We start from the raw sequence: 21829 nt of genomic DNA, 5'->3' as shown, positions 1-21829 counted from the left end.
AATTTACTTCCCCAAGAGTGCTCCTTTGACACCACCAGGGCTCTGGGCTTGTGCTTCAGCATCCTTCACCCTCTCTTCCCACCAGAGACACATTATAAATGTGTCTAGATACTTTTTTCTTTTCTCTTTTTCCTTTTTTTTTTCCAATAAGCTGGGATACCTGGTAGCTGTTCACCTGAAGCGCTGACTCTCAGTTTATCCTGGCTGAGGTATAAGACAGTATAGGCTGTCTTCATCTGCGTTACACAGAAGCCTTTCACATCCATCCATCACCCACAAAAGCTCCTCAGCTCAGAGGAAAAGACAAGGTAGAGGGGGGGAGCCTTTTAAAAATAAAACTGAATCATTGCACCTCTCTGAAATGAGAAAGTGGTGAGCTGATGTCTGAGTAGTGAATATTGATCAGGAAATATGGAAAAGCTTTCCCTGAGGCATCCTACTTATCTATCTTCGAAATAAATGGAAGAATGCTCTAGTTTAAAGTATTTACAATCCACAGGTAATGCAAATAATAAACCACCTGAAAGTCCTTCCTGCTCCTACAGGAGCAATTAGACTTCCCAGCCCAAATCTGAAGCTTTGCGGTGCTTAGAGGCTCTACTGCCTTTATGACGTATCCATAGTTGGGACATGGGTGGCAGCATAAGAAGGGGCTATTTGCACTTAGATGAAAGATGCTTTTTTGCCTCTGTTGGAGAAAGCAGTTGGGAATGTTTTCCGTCTCTTGCATGCTTCCTTCCCCCCATAAAAATAGAGATCTTTGAAATCCTTCAGCAGAAAGTATCAACTAAGCAGCTTCAGTATAATGAAGAATTTAGACTTCGCTTTTCAGAAAAAAAGGTGAAATGTTGTTATTTATTTATGTATTTTTTACATTATTGAATGAACGCCAGCTTTAGATGATACTTCCTAATGGATTGTCATGCAGCATCATGTCAGGCCTCCTTTTATGATAGCTGCATTGTTCAGTTTAATTTCAAAATCATTCAAATACTGTATTTTTTTCTTACCAATGCATAGGTGCTTCATGAAGAAACAACAATACCAGGAACCGATTTGAAGTTATCATACTTAAGCTCCAGGGCTGCAGGATATAAATCTGTTCTGAAGATTACTATGACCCAATCTGTTATACCATTTAATTTAATGAAGGTTCATCTTATGGTGGCAGTGGTGGGAAGACTTTTCCAAAAATGGTTCCCTGCCTCCCCAAATCTGGCTTACACTTTCATATGGGATAAAACTGATGCATACAACCAGAGAGTCTATGGATTATCTGAAGCTGTTGGTATGTGTGTTATGGAGGTTTTTTGCATTTTTACTGTTATCTTGAAAATAGGGAAGCATATCTCAAATACTTGTATCCATTAAGTAGAAAATGTTTAGCAGAATAAGACTGAGAAATAACAATGGATATTAAAATATATTAGAAAATACTAATCTAAACTTTGACTTATAAGAAAATAATTCCTTCAAAAGGAAAGAGACCACCGTCATTTTTCACTTCTAGTTCTTCCCCATGAAGTAGCCCTCAGCCTCATAATACAGCATGGTATTTAGCCTGCATGCTCCTTGTATTTTACAGCACAATAGTATTCTGCTGTACTTCACAAAATGGGTTTCCTCTGTACCTGTCCTAATCCACTTACTTTTAATAAATAAAATTATTTTAATAACCCAAGATTGCTTTTTAAAGGATTTTGGAATTCTGTTAAGTATTTTCAATACATCTAAGGAAACCATAGGGATTTTCAGGTAGCCTGGGAGAGCAGAAGAACATATGTAGTTTAAGGAAATCACATTCTTTAAACTCTTCTTCTGAACAAGATCCTATACTTAATGAGGAAATTTACTGTTATTTCAGTGTCTGTAGGTTATGAATATGAGTCTTGCTTGGATCTAACCCTCTGGGAGAAGCGGACTGCCATTTTGCAGGGTTATGAACTGGATGCCTCCAACATGGGTGGCTGGACATTGGATAAACATCATGTATTGGATGTTCAGAATGGTAAGGAGTTAATTTTCTTCTTGCTAATTTTAGTACTCAACTGCCCTACACTTCAGGTATCTCATTCTAACATTGAAACGTTTGCTTTGTTATTTTAAAAAAGGAAATTATGGAGTATTTTGCATATGGTAAATGCTTTGAGCTTCACAGTGTATGTCATGTTTCTTCATCCTATAAATACATATGCATTGATAATTTCATCTAACAGTGTCAGCCTGTGTTAGATTTGCTTACCAAAAAAAACGCAACCCAAAAATGTTGAAATTGTTTTTAAAAATTGAGTGATGCTAGGGAGACACTATTTCTAGAGCAATTGTATGTGTCAGCATTGTTACTGGAATTAACTGTTGGTACGTTAACGGTATGTTGAACAATGTTTTCACTTCCAGTTTTCACAATGAGTGAAAATTAAATGGCAATAAGAGGCATTCCTGCCAAACTGAGAGCTCTTCACTCCCAATATTAAATCCCTCATATATACAGGAGGTGTTCTTCATGTCATGATATCCCCAGTCCCAGCATGGGTGCTTGTGGGAGCAGTTAGTGCATGGGTACCATGTTTTCTGGAGGACCAGCACTCATTTACACTCTCCTCTCATTTAAATCCTTCCCTGAGGTGAATCCTCCCTGGGGTGCTGTGGTTGGCTCAGCACACAGCAGCTGACGAATGATGCTGCCTTGAGTCAGCATGGGCACTTGTGCCCCTTGTTTCAGGGCAGAGTCCAGTCACTAGTGAATGAGTCTTCCTTAATTTCAGTGAAAAGATGATGAGCAATACACATCTATAAGAACTGTGCCTTGGCACCATGGTGAATTTGTCCAGTGTGCTTCTCAGCAACTGTCTGGAGGGTGTCATGCTAAGAACATCCCAGCTCAACACTGAACAGGAGGAAATTTGGAAAAATTGGGCTGGAAGCATGTGAGAAAGGTGAAATAAGCAGAGTCACGTGGCTCAAGGTGGGAGTTGGTCACACTGAATTTTTATGCAAAGTATGAGCCCAGAAGTAATGCAGTGGGAAGAACATCACTTCTGCAGTACCTGGTGTCCCTTGGAGGTCTCCCACTAGTACATGAGCTTATTTTGTATGATATGCTAATCACCACCTAAAGCATTGCTTCTGACTGGTAGAAAAACAAGGTAACCAAATCAAGGGGAAAGGTGTCATTGTACCTAATATAACATGTCAAAAAAACCCCATGCAAATTATTGTTAGGTAATCCATCTAAAAATGTAAAGAGTATAATTATAAATATATATATAAGATTGATTCTGTTCACAAGGTAAATTGATGGTGGCTTTAAATTATGTTCAAGAGTACATTTGACAAGTAATGACTTTTCAAAGTGACGTGTGTCTAATTGAATAAACGAAGTGGAGAGTTGTAATGACAAGGTGGATGAGCCGGAGAAATTTATTCAGAAGAGAGTGCAGACAGTGTTTGTACGGACATCCTGAACTACTGCAGTAAATAGTCTAATGTACATCTTTTAGTCTGTGATAATAGAGGAGAAATGTGAAGGACCAATTTTTCAAGGTAATGACAGAATAAATCAGGTGCAATAGTGCACTGTGCTGACTTGTGGAATTCCTTGGATGAAAATTATAGAACTCAGCTATTTCAGGCAAAATTATGGTGCAATGATTGTCATAAATGATGTAATCGTAGGAGAGGGGATTTCGTATACTGTTAATGCATTCTGGTTTTAACTATTCATGAAAAATACGTTCTCCCTCTTTTGATTTAGGTTACTTATTTAGATTACTTGTCATTAGGTTTCCATAAACCATTTTCATTCTTCCCGATTTTATCATGTATATTGGTTTTACGTTTATAGTCTCCTAAATTTTATAACATTAAAAAGTAGTGAAGACACCTAAAACATTTAAAGAGGAAAACAAAGTATTTTTTCTCATATCTTTCAGTATAAAGAGTGCATTGTGGGAATGAGAAGAGAAAGAGGAATACATCTTAAATTTCTTCTATGCATCTCAAAAGAGAAATGTATCCCTCAGCCCCAAACTGCCTTTGAAACTCTGGGCACGCAATCAATAACACATGTATCACTCTAAAGTGCAGAGTGCCATGTGGTTTACGTGGATTATACCACGGAAAGACATATTGTGTCTTATGAGTATAACCGTAATAGCTGACCCTTTGTAGACTACACCTCAATGGATTCATTGAGAGATACAATAATGAGGGTCCTAGCAACATTTTAACACACTGTAAAGTCACACCTCTTTTCCTAAGACTGAAGATTTAACATAAGGCATGCATTTTTCTTCTCAGATTTCCTATGGAGGCTATAAGGAAGAAAAATACTGCTGGCACATTGCTTTGTCTTCACAAAATTATTGTTCCTTTCATGCCTCAAAGCAGAATTAAGTTTCAGAGGCAGGTTGGCCTGGCACCACATTTTTTTTTTTTTTGCTGTTTTGACATTTTTAATAACTGCCTGTAACTGCAGACATGGTATTGAGGCAGACTTTGTTGCAGTGGTACATTTTTGTTGTGAGCTGAGTAAAGAGTCTTTTATAATGTAAAATTGAGGCAATCTCCCAACTTTTTGAAGTTGCTCTTTAATATTTACAATTTGCAGCAGTAATCAATTTTAGATTACGTTTGGCATCATATTTGTAATTAGTTTTAGTAGGACTTTAGGAATACAATTTGCAAATATATTTTTTTCTTTTTTATAATATATGGACAGTTAGAATTTCAGTCATTTCTGGGGAATTTCAAAACTGTAAAGATTTAGGAACACAGACCTTGATTTTATTCGGTACACCTTGCATTTCCTTCAACATGACAATTTCTATTCTGAATTGCAACTATTAAAATTATTACCATTTTAAAATAAGAACGACTGAAAACTTGTTTGGGTTTTAAATGCTAGTATATTTAGTGTGTCTACTACCTTTTGTGGACAAGATAATTTAATGCTTTGTGTGTCTGTGACTTAAAGATAACTATAAATGTTTTAATAGAGTCTGTTGTAGTGAGAAAAATATGGTGGTGAAATAATTAAAAGTCCATTAAATTGTATTAATTAACTAAAAGCATATTTAGAATATTTATGCATCATTTTATGTACATACATTCAAAGTTTTTATAAACTATTTTTTGTTTTGTGTTTTTTATATTATCTGCCAGGAATCCTCTACAAAGGAAATGGTGAAAATCAATTTATATCTCAGCAACCCCCAGTTGTTAGTAGCATTATGGGCAATGGAAGACGACGCAGCATCTCCTGCCCAAGTTGTAATGGTCAAGCTGATGGTAATAAATTATTGGCTCCGGTTGCCTTAGCTTGTGGGATAGATGGCAGTCTTTACGTGGGGGATTTCAACTATGTTCGGCGGATATTCCCATCTGGAAACGTAACTAGTGTTCTGGAGCTAAGGTATGTTTTTTTTCTTATAGTGGAGTTGTGAATTACTGTTGCAAACTGAAGTATGGAATAGATTTCTGACGTTGTGCAAGCTAGAGTTTCCAAATGCTTTTGGGAACAAAAAAAGTTGAGTCAAAAGATTTTAAAACATTTGAAAAAGTATTTAAAACTAAAAGGAAAAAAAGTTTACCCCGGTAAAATATTCTAACTATGCTTATCTAAACTGAGAATTTAATCTACCCAAAGTAATTATTCTGTGGATTTTAAGAGTTAACCTACGTAGTCGACATGAGTGGACAAAAGACGATCATTCATGACTTCACTAACGATAGATGTAAATGTTGCCTTCTTTTCATCTTCTAACATCCTTTCTGAATGTTTTTCTAATAATGTTTTTCTGTTCTTTTTTTACTTGCTCCCACCAAGAAATAAAGATTTTAGACATAGGTAAGCATTCCTTAAAGAAGATTTATATTTTTCTAACTGTTCTTTTTTCTTTTTTAACAAATGAATGCTTATAATGGAGAAGTCATTTCTGAGATGTATTACTAGAAAAGAGGAGTATTTTTCAAAAATAATGAGTTCATATGTTTTAGTTATGTCAGCTGTCAGGCTGTATCGTCCTTTCGGATACGAGTTCCTCTTTCTCATCACTCTCTGTCCACAGTCAGGCTTCTTTTTATGCTTGTGTATGCCCTCCTTTGCTATCACCTCATCTCTGCTCACTCCTGTTCTCCTTGCTGGCAGCACTTTCGCTGATCCTATCAAAACTCACTCATTAATCAGATACCCCAAATACAATGAGAATGGCTTATAAGTAATAAAATTATAAAAGTATCAAATGAGTTCATTTCATTAGCCTGTTGGTGTTGAGTGTTTTCAGGCTCACATTTAACAGATCTGTTTCTTTAAAGGTGAACTTCTCTTAATAGTGAAATTTGAAATTGTCCCATAATAACAACTCCAGGAGTTAGGATTTTAAAGTACACCAAGATTCATAAGACTGGTCATAAAAAATAATAGTAATCAGAAGGATTGTAGTACAACATTCATCCATCCTGGCATTCCTACAACAGTGGCAAGAACAGAAGAGAAGAAGGTGGATGCTTAAAATTGCTTTGCCACACCAGCCAGTGCTCGTAAGGAGACAAAAACAGAGTTATGCCAAAATCTTGTTGGATGCATGAAACCCTACAAGACTTTGTAGCGGAACTGCTAAGTATAGGGCTGTCGTGGTTTCAGCCCAGCCGGTAACAAAGGACCACGCAGCCGCTCGCTCACTCCTCCCGCCCCCTCCGGTGGGATAGGGGGGAGACGGAGGAGAGAAAAGAAAAAAAACCTGGAACCTCGAGGGTTGGGATAAGGGCAGTTTACTGGGACAACGCAAAAAAAAGTTACAACAACAACGACGGTACTAATGAAAGAGTATACAGAAAAGAGTGATGCACAGTGCAACTGCTCACCACCCGGGACCCGACGCTCCGCCACTTCCCCCACCAAAAGTCGAGAGCAGGAGAGCCCTCCCCCCGGCCCACTCCCCATGTATATACTGAGCATGATGTCACATGGTATGGAATAGCTCCTTGGCTAGTTCAGGTCAGCTGCCCCGGCTATGCCCCCCCACCTCCCAGGTTCCTGTAAAAATTAACTCTATCCCAGCTGAACCCAGGACATTATCCACCCCTTATTCTATACCATTTACATCATGCCCAGAGCTTACATTTTCCAATCAAACGCTACCACTTTCCTTGTCTTATATATAGATATATATGTATATGGACACCCCACACACACACACACACACATACAAATAGTATTCCCTTAGTCAATGGGTTATCCCTCCAATGTGTCCATCAATTTTATTTAGTCCATGACTTTGAGGCTCCATCTGTTGTAACACTTCTTCAGGATAAGAGAGATGGTGTGAGGTGTTGGGTTGTTGTATGCTGTCTCTGGAACTTCTGGCTGGTACATTTGATGCAACCCACACCCTTGGTCTGCAGGTCGAAGAGGTTGATCTTGAGGAAATTGCTGGGCGCCAGTTCAAGTTCTATCACTGTTGTTCTTGGCTCAGTTTCAAAGTCCATTCTTCAGTCATTTGGGTAATTCTTACAGTAATACCCTTGATATGGCATATAGACACTATAGATACAATGACATACATTGGCAGGTTATTTAGCAGTTAAATATCATACAGCCTAGTTCACTGGCTATTCTCTCCCAAAATCAAATCTCCCTGAGGTACACATCGAACTTCCCCATCCTTCTGCATCACCCACCAGGTGTACCCAGGTCCCTGAGCAAAAACCACCCCTTGGATGGGTTTGTCTCTGCGTGAGGGAGGACTAACCCAGACTGTCTTTCCTAACATACTCCTCATGTGCACTACAGGAACTTTATCCCCTTCTACAGTATGTGGAAGTCTTGGTTGGGCGGGGCCCGCCCGATTGGTGGATCCTCTAGTATTAACTAACCAGGTGGCTTTTGTTAAATGTGTATCCCAGTGTTTGAAAGTTCCACCCCCCATTGCTCTCAATGTAGTTTTCAGCAGTCCATTGTATCGTTCGATTTTTCCGGAGGCTGGTGCGTGATAAGGGATGTGATATACCCACTCAATGCCATGTTCTTTGGCCCAGGTGTCTATGAGGTTGTTTCGGAAGTGAGTCCCGTTGTCTGACTCGATTCTTTCTGGGGTACCGTGTTGCCATAAGACTTTCTCTTCAAGGCCCAGGATAGTGTTCTGGGCAGTGGCGTGGGACACAGGATATGTTTCCAGCCATCCAGTGGTTGCTTCCACCATTGTAAGCACATGGCACTTGCCTTGGCGGGTTCGTGGGAGTGTGATATAGTCAATCTGCCAGGCCTCCCACTGTTTATATTTCAGCCATCGCCCTCCATACGACAGGGGTTTCAGTCGCTTGGCTTGCTTAATTGCAGCACATGTTTCACATTCATGGATAACCTGTGCGATAGTGTCCATGGTTAAGTCCACCCCTCGATCGCGAGCCCATCTATATGTTGCATCTCTTCCCTGATGGCCCGAGGTATCATGGGCCCACTGAGCCATAAATAGCTCACCCCTACGTTGCCAGTCCAGGTCCACCTGAGACACTTCAATCTTGGCGGCCTGATCTGCCTGCTGGTTGTTTTGATGTTCTTCAGTGGCCCGACTCTTGGGTACATGAGCATCTACGTGGCGTACTTTTACCACTAGCTTCTCTATCCGAACAGCAATATCTTGCCACAGTGCGGCAGCCCAGATGAGTTTACCTCTGCGCTGCCAATTGCTCTTCTTCCATTGCTGTAGCCACCCCCATAGGGCATTTGCCACCATCCATGAGTCGGTATAGAGATAGAGCACTGGCCACTTTTCTCTTTCAGCAATGTCTAACGCTAGCTGGATGGCTTTCACCTCTGCAAACTGACTCGATTCACCTTCTCCTTCAGCAGTTTCTGCGACTAGTCGTGTAGGACTCCATACAGCAGCCTTCCACCTCCGATGTTTTCCCACAATGCGACAGGACCCATCAGTGAACAGAGCATATTGCCTCTCATTTTCTGGCAGTTTATTATACAGCGGGGCCTTTTCAGCCCGTGTCACCTCCTCCTCTGGCGACATTCCAAAATTTTTGCCTTCTGGCCAGTCCATGATCACTTCCACAATTCCTGGGCGACTGGGCTTTCCTATGCGAGCCCGTTGTGTGATCAGTGCGGCCCACTTACTCCACGTGGCATCAGTTGCATGATGTGTAGAGGAGACCTTCCCTTTGAACATCCAGCCCAGCACTGGCAGTAGGGGTGCTAAGAGGAGCTGTGTTTCAGTACCAACCACTTCTGAGGCGGCTCGAACTCCTTCATATGCTGCCAATATCTCTTTTTCAGTTGGAGTATAGCGAGCCTCGGATCCTCTGTATCCCTGACTCCAAAACCCCAGGGGTCGACCTCGGGTCTCCCCAGGTGCTTTCTGCCAGAGGCTCCAGGTAGGGCCATTCTCCCCAGCTGCAGTGTAGAGCACATTTATAACACCTTGTCCTGCCCGGACTGGCCCAAGAGCTACTGCATGAACAATCTCCCTCTTAATTTGTTCAAAAGCTTGTCGTTGCTCAGGCCCCCATTTAAAATCATTCTTCTTCCGGGTAACTTGGTAGAGAGGACTTACAATTTGACTGTAATTTGGAATATGCATTCTCCAAAAGCCCACAACACCTAAGAAAGCTTGTGTTTCCTTTTTATTAGTTGGTGGGGACATAGCTGCTATTTTGTTGATCACATCCATAGGGATCTGACGACGCCCGTCTTGCCATTTTATTCCTAAGAACTGGATCTCCTGTGCAGGTCCCTTGACCTTACTTTCTTTTATGGCAAAACCAGCCATCAAAAGGATTTGGATTATTTTCTTCCCTTTCTCAAAAACTTCTTCTGCCGTGTTGCCCCATACGATGATGTCATCAATGTATTGCAGGTGCTCTGGAGCTTCACCTTTTTCCAGTGCAGCCTGGATCAGTCCATGGCAAATAGTGGGGCTGTGTTTCCACCCCTGGGGCAGTCGATTCCAGGTGTACTGGACACCCCTCCAAGTAAAGGCAAACTGTGGCCTGCACTCCGCTGCCAAAGGGATGGAAAAAAATGCATTAGCAATGTCAATTGTGGCATACCACTTAGCTGCCTTTGATTCCAGTTCATATTGAAGCTCTAACATATCTGGCACAGCAGCGCTCAGCGGTGGCGTGACTTCATTCAGCCCACGATAGTCTACTGTTAGTCTCCATTCCCCATTAGATTTCCGCACAGGCCATATGGGACTATTAAAGGGTGAGTGAGTCTTGCTGATCACTCCTTGACTCTCCAATTGGCAAATCAGCTTATGGATGGGGATCAGGGAATCTCGGTTGGTGCGATATTGCCGCCGGTGCACCGTCGTGGTAGCAATTGGCACCTGTTGTTCTTCAACCTTCAGCAACCCCACAACCGAAGGGTCTTGAGAGAGACCAGGCAGGGTAGACAGCTGTTCAATCTCCTCCGTCTCCAATGCAGCTATACCAAAAGCCCAACGGTACCCTTTTGGGTCCTTGAAATATCCCCTCCTGAGATAATCTATACCAAGGATGCATGGGGCCTCTGGGCCAGTTGCAATGGGGTGTTTATGCCGGTCATTCCCGGTTAGACTCATTTCAGCTTCTAATACGGTTAGCTCTTGGGATCCCCCTGTCACACCAGAGATACAGATGGGTTCTGCCCCTTTATAACTTGATGGCATTAGGGTGCATTGTGCACCAGTGTCTACTAGAGCCTTATATTCCTGTGGGTCTGATGTGCCAGGCCATCGAATCCACACTGTCCAGTAGACTCGGTTGTCCCTCTCCTCCACCTGGCTGGAGGCAGGGCCCCTCTAATCCTGGTTAGAATATTCGTTACTCACTTTTCGCACCCGTGAATCAGAAGTCCCTTCAAGAGGATCAGAAATGTGATCAGCCCATCTACTGCATCTGGGGGACTCCTCACAGGAAACTGGAGCAGCAGTTTTCCAAGAAGAATCCTCTTTCCTGGTTGCTTTTTCTCGCAACTCCCGTACCCGTGCATCCAGGACTGAGGTAGGTTTTCCATCCCACTTCCTCATGTCCTCTCCATGGTCACGCAGGTAAAACCACAGGTTAGCCCGTCGTGTGTACTTTCTCTCTCCTCTCTCTTGGGCAGAGGAATGCTTACTCCCAATAGCTGCGATGCGGGCCTGTACAGGTGGGGAGGAGGACATATCCACTTTGAATTGCTGGAACTCTCGGGACAATTCCTCTACAGCCGAGACACAGGCCCGTAGGGAGGAAGAGAGACTTCCTTCGTATTGCCGGAGTTGGACAGCCAATTCATCCACTGTTTGTCCATGGCCTTCTTTCCAGGACATTACTGCCAATGAGTTGGCATAGGTTGGTGGTGCACTTCGTAGAAACTTCCGCCACATGGGTTGTGTGCATTGGACATCATCTGGGTCTATGGGTGACTGCACATTTTCTGGATCATTATAAATCACCTCCAGCACGGCTAATTCCCTCAGGTACTGGATACCTCTCTCCATGGTGGTCCACTTGCCTTGGTGACATGTAACTTCATCCTTGAAGGGGTATCTTTCCTTTACACCTAACAGAAGTCGCCTCCAGAGGCTGAGGACTTGTGTTTTTCTCCCAATCGCCTTGTCGATGCCCCCTTCCCTAGACAGAGATCCCAACTGCTTGGCTTCCTTACCCTCTAATTCCACACTACTAGCCCCATTATCCCAGCATCGGAGCAGCCAGGTAACAATGTGCTCACCTGGGTGGCGGCTAAAATCTTTTCGCATGTCACGCAACTCACTCAGGGATAGAGATCGGGTGATTATTTCAGGTTCTGCCTCTTCCTCCTGTTCTCGTGATGACCCTGGTTCATCTTCATCTCTCACTGAGCGAACTGATTTCTTTGTGTGTTTCTTTTTCTGTACAGGGGCGACTGATACCGGCACAGGTTGGTTCTCTGGTTTAGCTGCAGTATCCGTCACTGCGGTTGGGGTAGCCGTGCTGCCTGTTGCCGGGGTAGGGGTAGCCACGGTGCCTGTTGCCGGGGTAGGGGTAGCCACGGTGCCTGTTGCCGGGGCAGGGGTAGCCACGGTGCCTGTTGCCGGGGTAGGGGTAGCCACGGTGCCTGCTGCCCTGTTTTCCATCTTTTCCCCCTTTTCTCCCTGAGGGTGCTGCATAATATCAAGCAGTGTTTGGTAGATACTGGCCAGGGCCCAGCACAGTGCAGCGAGTTGTACGTCTTTGGAATAGCCACAGCATTTTTCTTTCAAATATTCTACCACTTCATGAGGGTTCTGTAGTTGTTCGGGAGTGAACTTCCAAGCCACTGGGGGTGAGAAGTTCTCTAGATACCTGCCCATATCCTCCCACATGCCGTGCCACCCATGAATATCCAGCTTTGGGGCAGATCTCTGGGTGGTACTCTTAAAGAGCCTTTTTGTAGCCCTAAACAAGACCTGAAACATATTCAGGAGGCATAGCACTAACAGCACAGTGGCTTGTGCATCCCAAGGATATTCAAAGTTCTCAAAAGCTGTTGTAATTAGTCGGAAGGAGAAAAGGGAGGCGAACGGACGGGGGGAAGTATCCCCCCCTAACTCCCCCATGGATTGGCTGTAATTACCAATAAAATCCGATAGAAGGTGCCCAAAGTATGGAAATGATATCACTGCCTCATACAGATACCAGCTTAACCTCATGACCAGTGATGTAATCATTTCACAAGTCGACATTGCCCAGTACAGCAAAATGATAATCCCAATCACTCTCCCAGAGGTGAGAAACGTAACTACAGGCAATACATAGAGCATATAAGGACCTACAAAACGCCACCATGTAAACAAATTAATCAACATTGTGACTAACATCTATTTATCTAATATAAGGAATGCGTATGACAAATTTGTTTCAACACGCTCTGGCCAGATCTGTCGTTATCTCAACCCTTCGTGCCCCACGTTGGGCGCCAAAAAGGACTGTCGTGGTTTCAGCCCAGCCGGTAACAAAGGACCACGCAGCCGCTCGCTCACTCCTCCCGCCCCCTCCGGTGGGATAGGGGGGAGACGGAGGAGAGAAAAGAAAAAAAAACCTGGAACCTCGAGGGTTGGGATAAGGGCAGTTTACTGGGACAACGCAAAAAAAGTTACAACAACAACGACGGTACTAATGAAAGAGTATACAGAAAAGAGTGATGCACAGTGCAACTGCTCACCACCCGGGACCCGACGCTCCGCCACTTCCCCCACCAAAAGTCGAGAGCAGGAGAGCCCTCCCCCCGGCCCACTCCCCATGTATATACTGAGCATGATGTCACATGGTATGGAATAGCTCCTTGGCTAGTTCAGGTCAGCTGCCCCGGCTATGCCCCCCCACCTCCCAGGTTCCTGTAAAAATTAACTCTATCCCAGCTGAACCCAGGACAAGGGCTTAGCAGCCCCGCTGGTCCCCTTTCCTCCTTTTTTGCTGCCAATTGTTTTCCTTCCTTGTTTTTAAACAAATCCCAGAGAGTCGTATCTCAGTTCCCCTTTTTTTTAAATTCACTTTTCTTTGGACATACTTCCTTGTGAGAAAGGGTTTTTGTGTTTAAAAAAGTATGTTTCAAATGTGTTAGGCAAAAAATTCCATGACTAAATACAGTGTTTGCATCAGTGCTAATGATCAAAATTGGGAGTTGATGCACAGTCTAGCTGATTTTATGTTATTTTCCAGGTGTGACGCAGAGGCAGTCTCTTCTATTTGGTGGTTTTAGGTTTTCACTGTTACGTTTAATTTGCATTTGTTCCACTGCTTTTAAAAGAATTATATCCCTTGTGGTATGACAAAGTTGTGATTGCAGCTGGATAAGACATTGTCTTGGCAAATGTATGGAGTACAGAATAAGACTCAAAATGGGAATTTAGAATGGATAAATGGGATTAAGGAACAGATGCATAATGAGGTTTGTTTTGCTGTGATATAGTAGCAACACCCTCTCCTTCCTCTGGTAGAACTGTGGTCACAAGCTCAACTGCAGCATTTCAGAAACTAGATCCCTGCATATAAGAAAAATTGGTGAGGGAGAACATTGAAGCTTTTCTCCTTTATTCATGCCTACACATGCAGAAGCTCAAGGTAGCAAAATTGCAATCATACCGCACAAATTAGTGTAGCAGCATTTTCATGGGCCTGTATAGCAGCTGTAAAGTGGGAGTTCCTCCTGAGGCAGAAGGAGGCATAGAGGACTGTGGAGAACTGGCTCTGCAGGAGCGGTTGTGGAGCCAGTAGGCAGGAGGTGGGGAGCCCCCTGTGCAGCCTGATAATGGTCTACTATGAGTTTGAGTTTTCTCTCCCATCACACAACGTTTTCCCAGTGTCCGCTCTTAGCCTTAGGGGTTTGCTGCTCAGGAACTTCCTAAGCCAAGAGTGGCATCTTTAGGCTAGATATCCCCTGGCAGCTTTTTATTCTATTAATGTAGCTGATTTTTATTTAACATGTGTAAACTTGTAGGATCCACCAAATCCTGTTGCCATGGGCTCCCCCAAATCCTGTTGCCATGGGCTCCCCAGCTTAAGGACACACTCTGAGGCCAAGTAGCTTCTTTTGCCTGCATGAAGTTGTGCAGAGCCCTGTGAAGTGCTGCAGAGATGAACGAAACACTTCTGTCTGACCTGTAGGAGAGGGGGACAAACTGTCCGGTTTCACTGGCAAGTCCTTCAAACTGCTGAGGAGATTTCTATTTAAACTGCAGTTTGGAAAACAGCCCTCAACAGACCACATTGCAATATATAATTACTAGGTATCGAAACTAAGAAAATGCACTAAAATATGCGTTCCCCAAGTAAAACTAATGAACAGGGCTAAATACTAGTTCAGATCTATTATCTATTCAAGCATTCACATTTCCTCATCTGTAAACACAGTGCTTCAGCACAGAGAGTGATGTGCCTCCCACCTCAAGGAGCCTGTACTCTAAATTAGAGAGACAGTGCTGATCAAATTTATCCTCTCGTACCAGTGACCTAACATTTTTTCAATCTCAAAGCTGAACCGATATCTTTATACACACTGCTGCCTGTGGGTGATTAATGCTGATAGGCATTCATGGAAGAAGTCATTTTTAGAAGGACTTTGAAGGCAGGGAGGTCATTTGTAGGCTATGGCGGTATCCCAAGTCTGTAGAGAGCCAGAAAAAAGTTTAGCAAACCATAAAACCAGCTTTGAAGGTATATGGTTTAGAAGGCACAGAGTGAATGGGAGAGGGAGGGGGACTGAAGCAGGAGGAGTATTTTTTTAAAAATTTGTGCATGGAGAGTAATGCAGGTGATCTGACAGCTGAAGAATTAAAAGATTGGCATAAGCAAGATGAAAACAATGGGAAATAGATCATTACAGCTCTGTGCATGTGTGTGCGCACTTTCAATTTGAAGCACTTATTATTATTTGGCATAGATGGAACAAGTTAATTTGTAGTCAGTTGTCTTTACAGGGCCCATGTTGGTATGTAGCTGCATGTTTTGCAGAGCTACTGACAGCGATTAGGCGATACTGAATGAGTCAAGAAGTCACTGACTGTGGATTTTATTTCTTTGCATTTGTTGTTATTGGTAGAAGGCAGAAGCTTAATATCATTTCAAGCTACAATGAAATAGAACAAACTCTGTGCAGCTTTCCAGCTGCTGACTGCTTATCCCTGTACTATTTTTGAGATCTGCATAGTCCACATGGATGTTTTCTGGCTAGAAAACAAACATGGTTTTCATTGGACAGTTATTCAGTTCCTCAAATTGTGCCTTGCTCCTGTGAGTTAATGGGTTTTTTTCTATCAGCTAAAGCTGCCTCAGCTGTTTTAACCTTAACTTGAAATGCTGAAATTAACCCTGTTGTATTATCTCAGAAAGGAGCCATTAGACATTTATGTATGACAAGTTGGAGAGTTTATATTGATTCAATAATAATATCCTACGCACTCCCAAACTTTGGGGTTTTTTTTAATAAAATGAGAAAATAGTCTTAAATGATCAGCTGGTTGGGTTTTTTTTGATGAGGATACACTACTTACTATGAGAACTCATCCCAAATAAGAAGAGCTTTGTCATTTTTGTTGGAATTAATTAGAACATAGACATATGTTCATATTTATGAAGAAAGAGCTTTAAAAATTTTTTTTAGAAATAAATAATTGTGTTAGGCATAAATTATTTAGTTGATATTGATTTGACTACTCTTTATTCCAACAACTGAAAAATATGATTGAGGCAATGTTAGATGAGTTGAAGAGAGGTGCTTTAATTTAGATTTCAGTAGTATAAGAAAGGACTTTATTTTAAATTACAATGAAATAAAATTTAATTGCACATTTCACATTTTGCAATGTGTTTATATTTGAAGTGTCTGCGAAGTTTCTTAAAGACCAAAGTAATCATGTAAATGGGTATAATTGAATTTGCAGTCTATAGAGGTATAAATAATCCGTACACTACAGAGTGATCATATTAAATGATCTCTGCATAAATTAAGCTTTTGAAAATACTTTTCAACTATTTAGCACATTGGCAATAATAGATTTCTAACAAACAGAAATTTAAAGCAAGCCTACATTTGATTGTTTTCAGACATGCTGTACAACACTCAGCTCTACAGCAGAGCTTTTTAAGAGGTGCTAAACACTGTGTATTTGATTTCATTAGTCTGTTTCACTTGTTTTTTTTGTTCTGAACCAACATGTTAAAAGTCTTAAAACCAAAGAAAATCCTATTTATGCAACACATTTTTTCTGTGTTTTTGTAACTGCATAGCTATAAAAATCTGTCCCTGCTAAAAGACATAATTTGTTCACAAGTTGTTCCTGTTGGTCTCTTGTTGCTTTTTCCAAGTGGCAGTACATAAAAATGTGATACATTAGCACAGTTATGTATTTACAAAACGTGAAGTATAGCATTCTGCAAACAGATGTTTGGCTATCACCAAGACTGGTAGATCTGTTTAAGCAGCGCTTTTGCAAACATCAGAAGTGGGACTGGCTGTTCAGACACTCTGCTTCAATCCATTAGGAGAACATCTGAAATTACCTCCTCTATTTACATGACCTTATTTCAGCTCTTCATGCCATAAATTAGGTCAGGATTCCCAACTGCAGTGGGTTAAGTTTCTACATCATAATATATCAACCCAAAAGGTACTCTCCAGGGCTGTTTTTTTCACCAGCAGGGGAGAAAAGACAGTAATTCTCAATTATGTGGCACCAGTGGAGAGGCAAAATGTACGTTTCTGGGAAAATGGTTAGCAATATATATTTTCACTGTAATAAAGACTGTGTTGGCATAGTTAGCGGGTTTGTGCCAATGTGTACAGTTATTTGAAATATGACTCCAAGTTAAGAAGAACGGAAAAGCTCCGCTTGGTGCTCTGGTGGAAAAGATGACATTTCCTAATGCGTTAAATCATGCATATCACGTCTTTGAAAGCAGTGGATTAAACAAATACTTATGAAGGATGTCTTATCTCTTGCCTGTGAACTAATAATACAAACTCTGCCTTATCTGTTTATGAATTATAGAAACCATGCACCCCAGCAGCCTTATATAAATTATAATAAAACAGATAGGATGATAACAGCAACAAAGTGTAAACGAGGGCTGGGGTCCTGCTGCAAAGTTTGGAACTGGATCAAGGTTCCCAGAAAGCCTGGGGGTTTTTAGACTCCAGTATTTTGATTTGGCCTATTACTGACACAGGAGCTGTCTCTAATTACAGAGCATGGAACAGGCCTGTGAGCATCATGGACAAAATGGATCTTCTGTGCCAAAAGAATGAGTAGTCTAGATTGGACTGCCTGTGACACAGGCAAGAAACGTGAACCAAAAAAGCTTTTGGGACCATGAGCTGTGCTACCTATGCCTAGAGCATCACCATTGGTTTTAACTATTTATGTATTACTGCACATTGCATATGAACTGAAGCCTTTTCTTTTTGATCCATTGTTCAATGCAATTAATAACAGCATATGCAATGTATGATTCCATTTTACAGCAACAACCCAGCTCACAGATACTACCTCGCAACTGACCCCGTGACGGGAGATTTGTATGTTTCCGACACAAACACGCGCAGGATTTATCGGCCCAAGTCGCTCACGGGTGCGAAAGACTTGACCAAAAATGCTGAGGTAATAGGAGGAACAGGAGAGCAGTGCCTACCATTTGATGAAGCAAGGTGTGGTGATGGAGGCAAGGCGGTGGAGGCAACTCTCATGAGCCCTAAAGGTAAAAAGAGTTATCCTCCGTAACCTTCAAAACAGTACAAAAGTTCAGAGCCAGGGACATGATCATGTTTAATTACTGAACCCAGTAGTTGGCTCCAAAAAGTAGTTTTGAGTAATTTTTTCCAACTGGAAAGACCGTTGAGGAAGAGAGCTACCGGGGACCTGAGTTGAATTTTTATGAAATATTTGGCTTGCATGGTTATTGAGCATTTTTAAATGCTCATTTAGATTATGTGTTTGACAGGCAACGGTGAAGATTTAAAATCAGCATTGCTTTTGGTCCCACTTATCCCGTGTTTCAGGTTAACTTAAAAGCTAGGCCCTTCTCAACACACAACAGCAAATGAACAGCAAATGCGATCAACAGTAGTAGATTTCATACTGAATATTGGTTTATTATGCAAAATATGTTTACAAGCTGTTTTACTACCTACTGCCTAAGATTGTATTTTCTGCCCTTAATTTCCACTAGCTACATACCGCTTATGCCCTTAGTTATGGATAATATATTCAGCACTGGTACAAAAAACTAACTTTTATTCTCTTCACTAAAGGAATAGCAATCGACAAGAACGGGTTAATCTACTTCGTTGATGGGACCATGATCAGAAAAGTGGATCAGAACGGAATAATATCCACTTTGCTTGGCTCCAACGACCTGACCTCAGCACGACCTCTAACCTGTGATACCAGCATGCACATCAGCCAGGTACTCTTTAGCTGCTGCTAATTTGGAAAGCTGAGCTGGGGCTAGAAATGCATATGCAGCTTTCTTGTCCTTTAAAATAAAACTGGGTGGAGTCCGTAATGGATATTTAAGAGCAGAATTTGGGGAGAAAGAAACCTGTTCCAAGGGCATGAATCACAGTGTATTCTCTTAGCTATAAATGCAGCTGTATTCAATTTTTCTGCCCATAAAGTTCAGTTCAGTTTAGAACAGCAAAACTATCAGCAGGAAACATTAAGTCTGGTAGTAAATACCGGGAGAATGGCAGATCTGTTAGAACTATCTTGGCATGTTGATGTTTTCTGAATCGTTAACAGCTTACTAGAGTGAATGAGAGGATATATATGGAAAAACATTTTTCTATTTGTCTCAAGAAGCTTCTGTAGGTAAGAAGGGACATCACTAGTGGTATGTTTAAAAATGGAATCCGGTACGGTCTTTCATGATCTGGAAGGTAGTAAGTTATTTTTGCTATTACAAGAATAGAAGATGAGTACTATCCTTAAAGTATGTATTTAGACTTTGATATCTGTCTCTATTTTTATTTATACATTTGTGATACAGAAAAGTATAGCATTTATTGGAGGGGAAATTCAGCCTGTATTATAGTTCCAATGCAGCTGGCTTTTTTTCAGTAGAATAGATGTCTGAACATTGTTCCCCTTGCCTCCCTGAAAAGCTTTAGTTTGCTGCATGTATTTTCATACAAGTCTTTTTGTCATGATTGCTTACAGCAGATGAAAAATATCCTTACAGCAGTGTCTAAAACTGAAGGTGAATTAATTCATTTAATCTGCACTGGTTAACTGTTTAACAAAACTCTTCTATTTGTTAAGGTTCGTCTGGAATGGCCTACAGATTTAGCTATCAACCCAATGGATAACTCCATTTATGTTTTGGATAACAACGTAGTTTTGCAGATCACTGAAAACCGTCAGGTTCGCATTGCTGCGGGGAGGCCAATGCATTGCCAGGTTCCTGGAGTGGAGTACACGGTGGGAAAGCACGCTGTACAGACCACGCTAGAGTCAGCAACTGCCATTGCCGTGTCCTACAGTGGGGTGCTTTACATTACAGAAACTGATGAAAAAAAGATCAATAGGATAAGACAGGTCACAACTGATGGAGAGATCTCATTAGTTGCTGGAATACCCTCAGAGTGCGATTGCAAAAATGATGTCAACTGTGACTGTTACCAAAATGGAGATGGCTATGCTAAAGATGCCAAACTTAATGCCCCATCCTCCTTAGCTGTGTCTCCGGATGGCACCCTGTATATTGCTGATCTGGGAAATATTAGGATACGGGCTGTGTCAAAGAACAAACCCTTATTGAATTCAGTGAACTTCTATGAAATTGCTTCTCCAACTGACCAAGAGCTTTATATCTTCGATGTCAATGGTACTCACCAGTACACTGTGAGTTTAGTCACCGGAGACTATCTGTACAATTTTAGCTACAGTAATGATAATGATATTACTGCGGTAACAGATAGCAATGGAAATACTCTTCGTATCAGACGGGATCCGAACCGGATGCCAGTAAGAGTAGTCTCTCCTGATAACCAAGTCATCTGGTTGACAATAGGCACTAATGGATGTTTGAAAAGCATGACTGCACAAGGGCAGGAGCTTGTCTTATTTACCTACCACGGCAACAGTGGACTTCTGGCAACTAAAAGCGATGAGACTGGATGGACCACTTTTTTTGAGTAAGTACATAAAATAACGTCAGATGCCTTATAGTTTTATTGAGTTCTACAGTACTATTTGAAATATTTCTGCAGACTGATGAAGTAACTGTAAAGATGACCCTTGATAACAAAAAGCACAGGAAGATACTTTTTGTTTCCCATACTGTCTTCCTCTATCTGACTTCTTCTAAACATTGGGTCTGAATAATTTTAAATTCATTATTTTGAATTTGAGTTTTATAAATTGAAATAATAGTGAGACAACATTTCACTCTTGTCAAGAAAGCTGTAACTCAGACAACCACGATTTTGTAGATCTGCATCAAAAACTAGATTTTCATTCCATTTGCTCATTAGATTGACATTATTCTGCAGCAAATACTGACAAGAAATTTGTCTTCACTGTTCAATATTTTTTTCTTCGTTTTTTTCTAAGTAAAAGCATGTCTGTATGGTCTTTTACCCAAAAAAAAGGCTGGGTGGGTATTTTTTTGAAGTTGTAAAAGGTTGTGTGTCGTTGAGTGGTGAATATGCAGGAAGGATCTCCTGGATGACACGGCAGGCTTTCACACAGGTGGACCTGGGCAGAGGAGGCTGAGAAGAGAAATGTGGGCTGTGGGGGGAAATGTCATTCCTGTAGGAATAAACTGAAGACATAGAGACCACCGGCAACGTGTGGTATACAGGTGTGAACACAACAGCAAGAGGTATTGGTGGAACAGTAGGGCTTGTAATTTTTCCAGCCTCAAAAGAAATCTTTTCAGTGAATTGCTTTACCCTGTGTTACAGTCATTAAGTCATCAATGCCTGTTCATAACAGCCGGATTAGCAAAACGTTTTACAGAATCCTCAATTATATTGACTAAGGAAGGTCATGACAATTTATAGATAAACTAGTAGAACCTGAGAGATCACATACAGGGTTTATAGGCAACTTCATCCCCAAATGAGCTGAACTATAAACTGATACGCCAAACAAAACATAACAAAAATGCAGCTTAAAACACAAACAATTTATTTCAGAAAAGATCGATGTAGAATTAACACAGATTTTTTCCAGTCATCTCTGTCAACTGGAAAAATGTGTATTTTTAAATACATGAAAGACATGCTAAGGTTGGGTAAAAATGTGTCTATGAAGTAGTGGAAGATGTAGAGTTAGTATGATAAGTAAAAGTGTTAGAGGGCCCTGAGCTGAAGTATTCAGGATTACAAAGGGCATCA

General features: G+C 41.5%; 1 protein-coding gene across 9 annotated transcripts in view; it reads left to right on the top strand.

Annotated features, from left to right (window-relative positions):
- Positions 1 to 21829, top strand: part of TENM3 (teneurin transmembrane protein 3) — a 642124-nt gene that overhangs the window by 585327 nt on the left and 34968 nt on the right. For 8 of the 9 annotated variants that reach the window (XM_030043752.2, XM_030043924.2, XM_029996124.1 and 5 more), the window contains 7 exons: positions 1021 to 1288; positions 1865 to 2008; positions 5164 to 5413; positions 5828 to 5848; positions 17954 to 18186; positions 18740 to 18894; positions 19749 to 20623. In XM_030043752.2, the coding sequence (XP_029899612.1) occupies positions 1021 to 1288; positions 1865 to 2008; positions 5164 to 5413; positions 5828 to 5848; positions 17954 to 18186; positions 18740 to 18894; positions 19749 to 20623 (1946 nt within the window). The remainder of the gene's footprint in view (positions 1 to 1020; positions 1289 to 1864; positions 2009 to 5163; positions 5414 to 5827; positions 5849 to 17953; positions 18187 to 18739; positions 18895 to 19748; positions 20624 to 21829) is intronic. The other variant, XM_029996042.1, reaches the window with a different exon arrangement.

This window comes from Aquila chrysaetos, chromosome 1 (assembly GCF_900496995.4).
Source record: "Aquila chrysaetos chrysaetos chromosome 1, bAquChr1.4, whole genome shotgun sequence".
In the NCBI taxonomy this organism is placed as follows: Eukaryota; Metazoa; Chordata; class Aves; order Accipitriformes; family Accipitridae; genus Aquila; species Aquila chrysaetos.
This window is presented reverse-complemented; position numbering and strand designations above follow the sequence as displayed.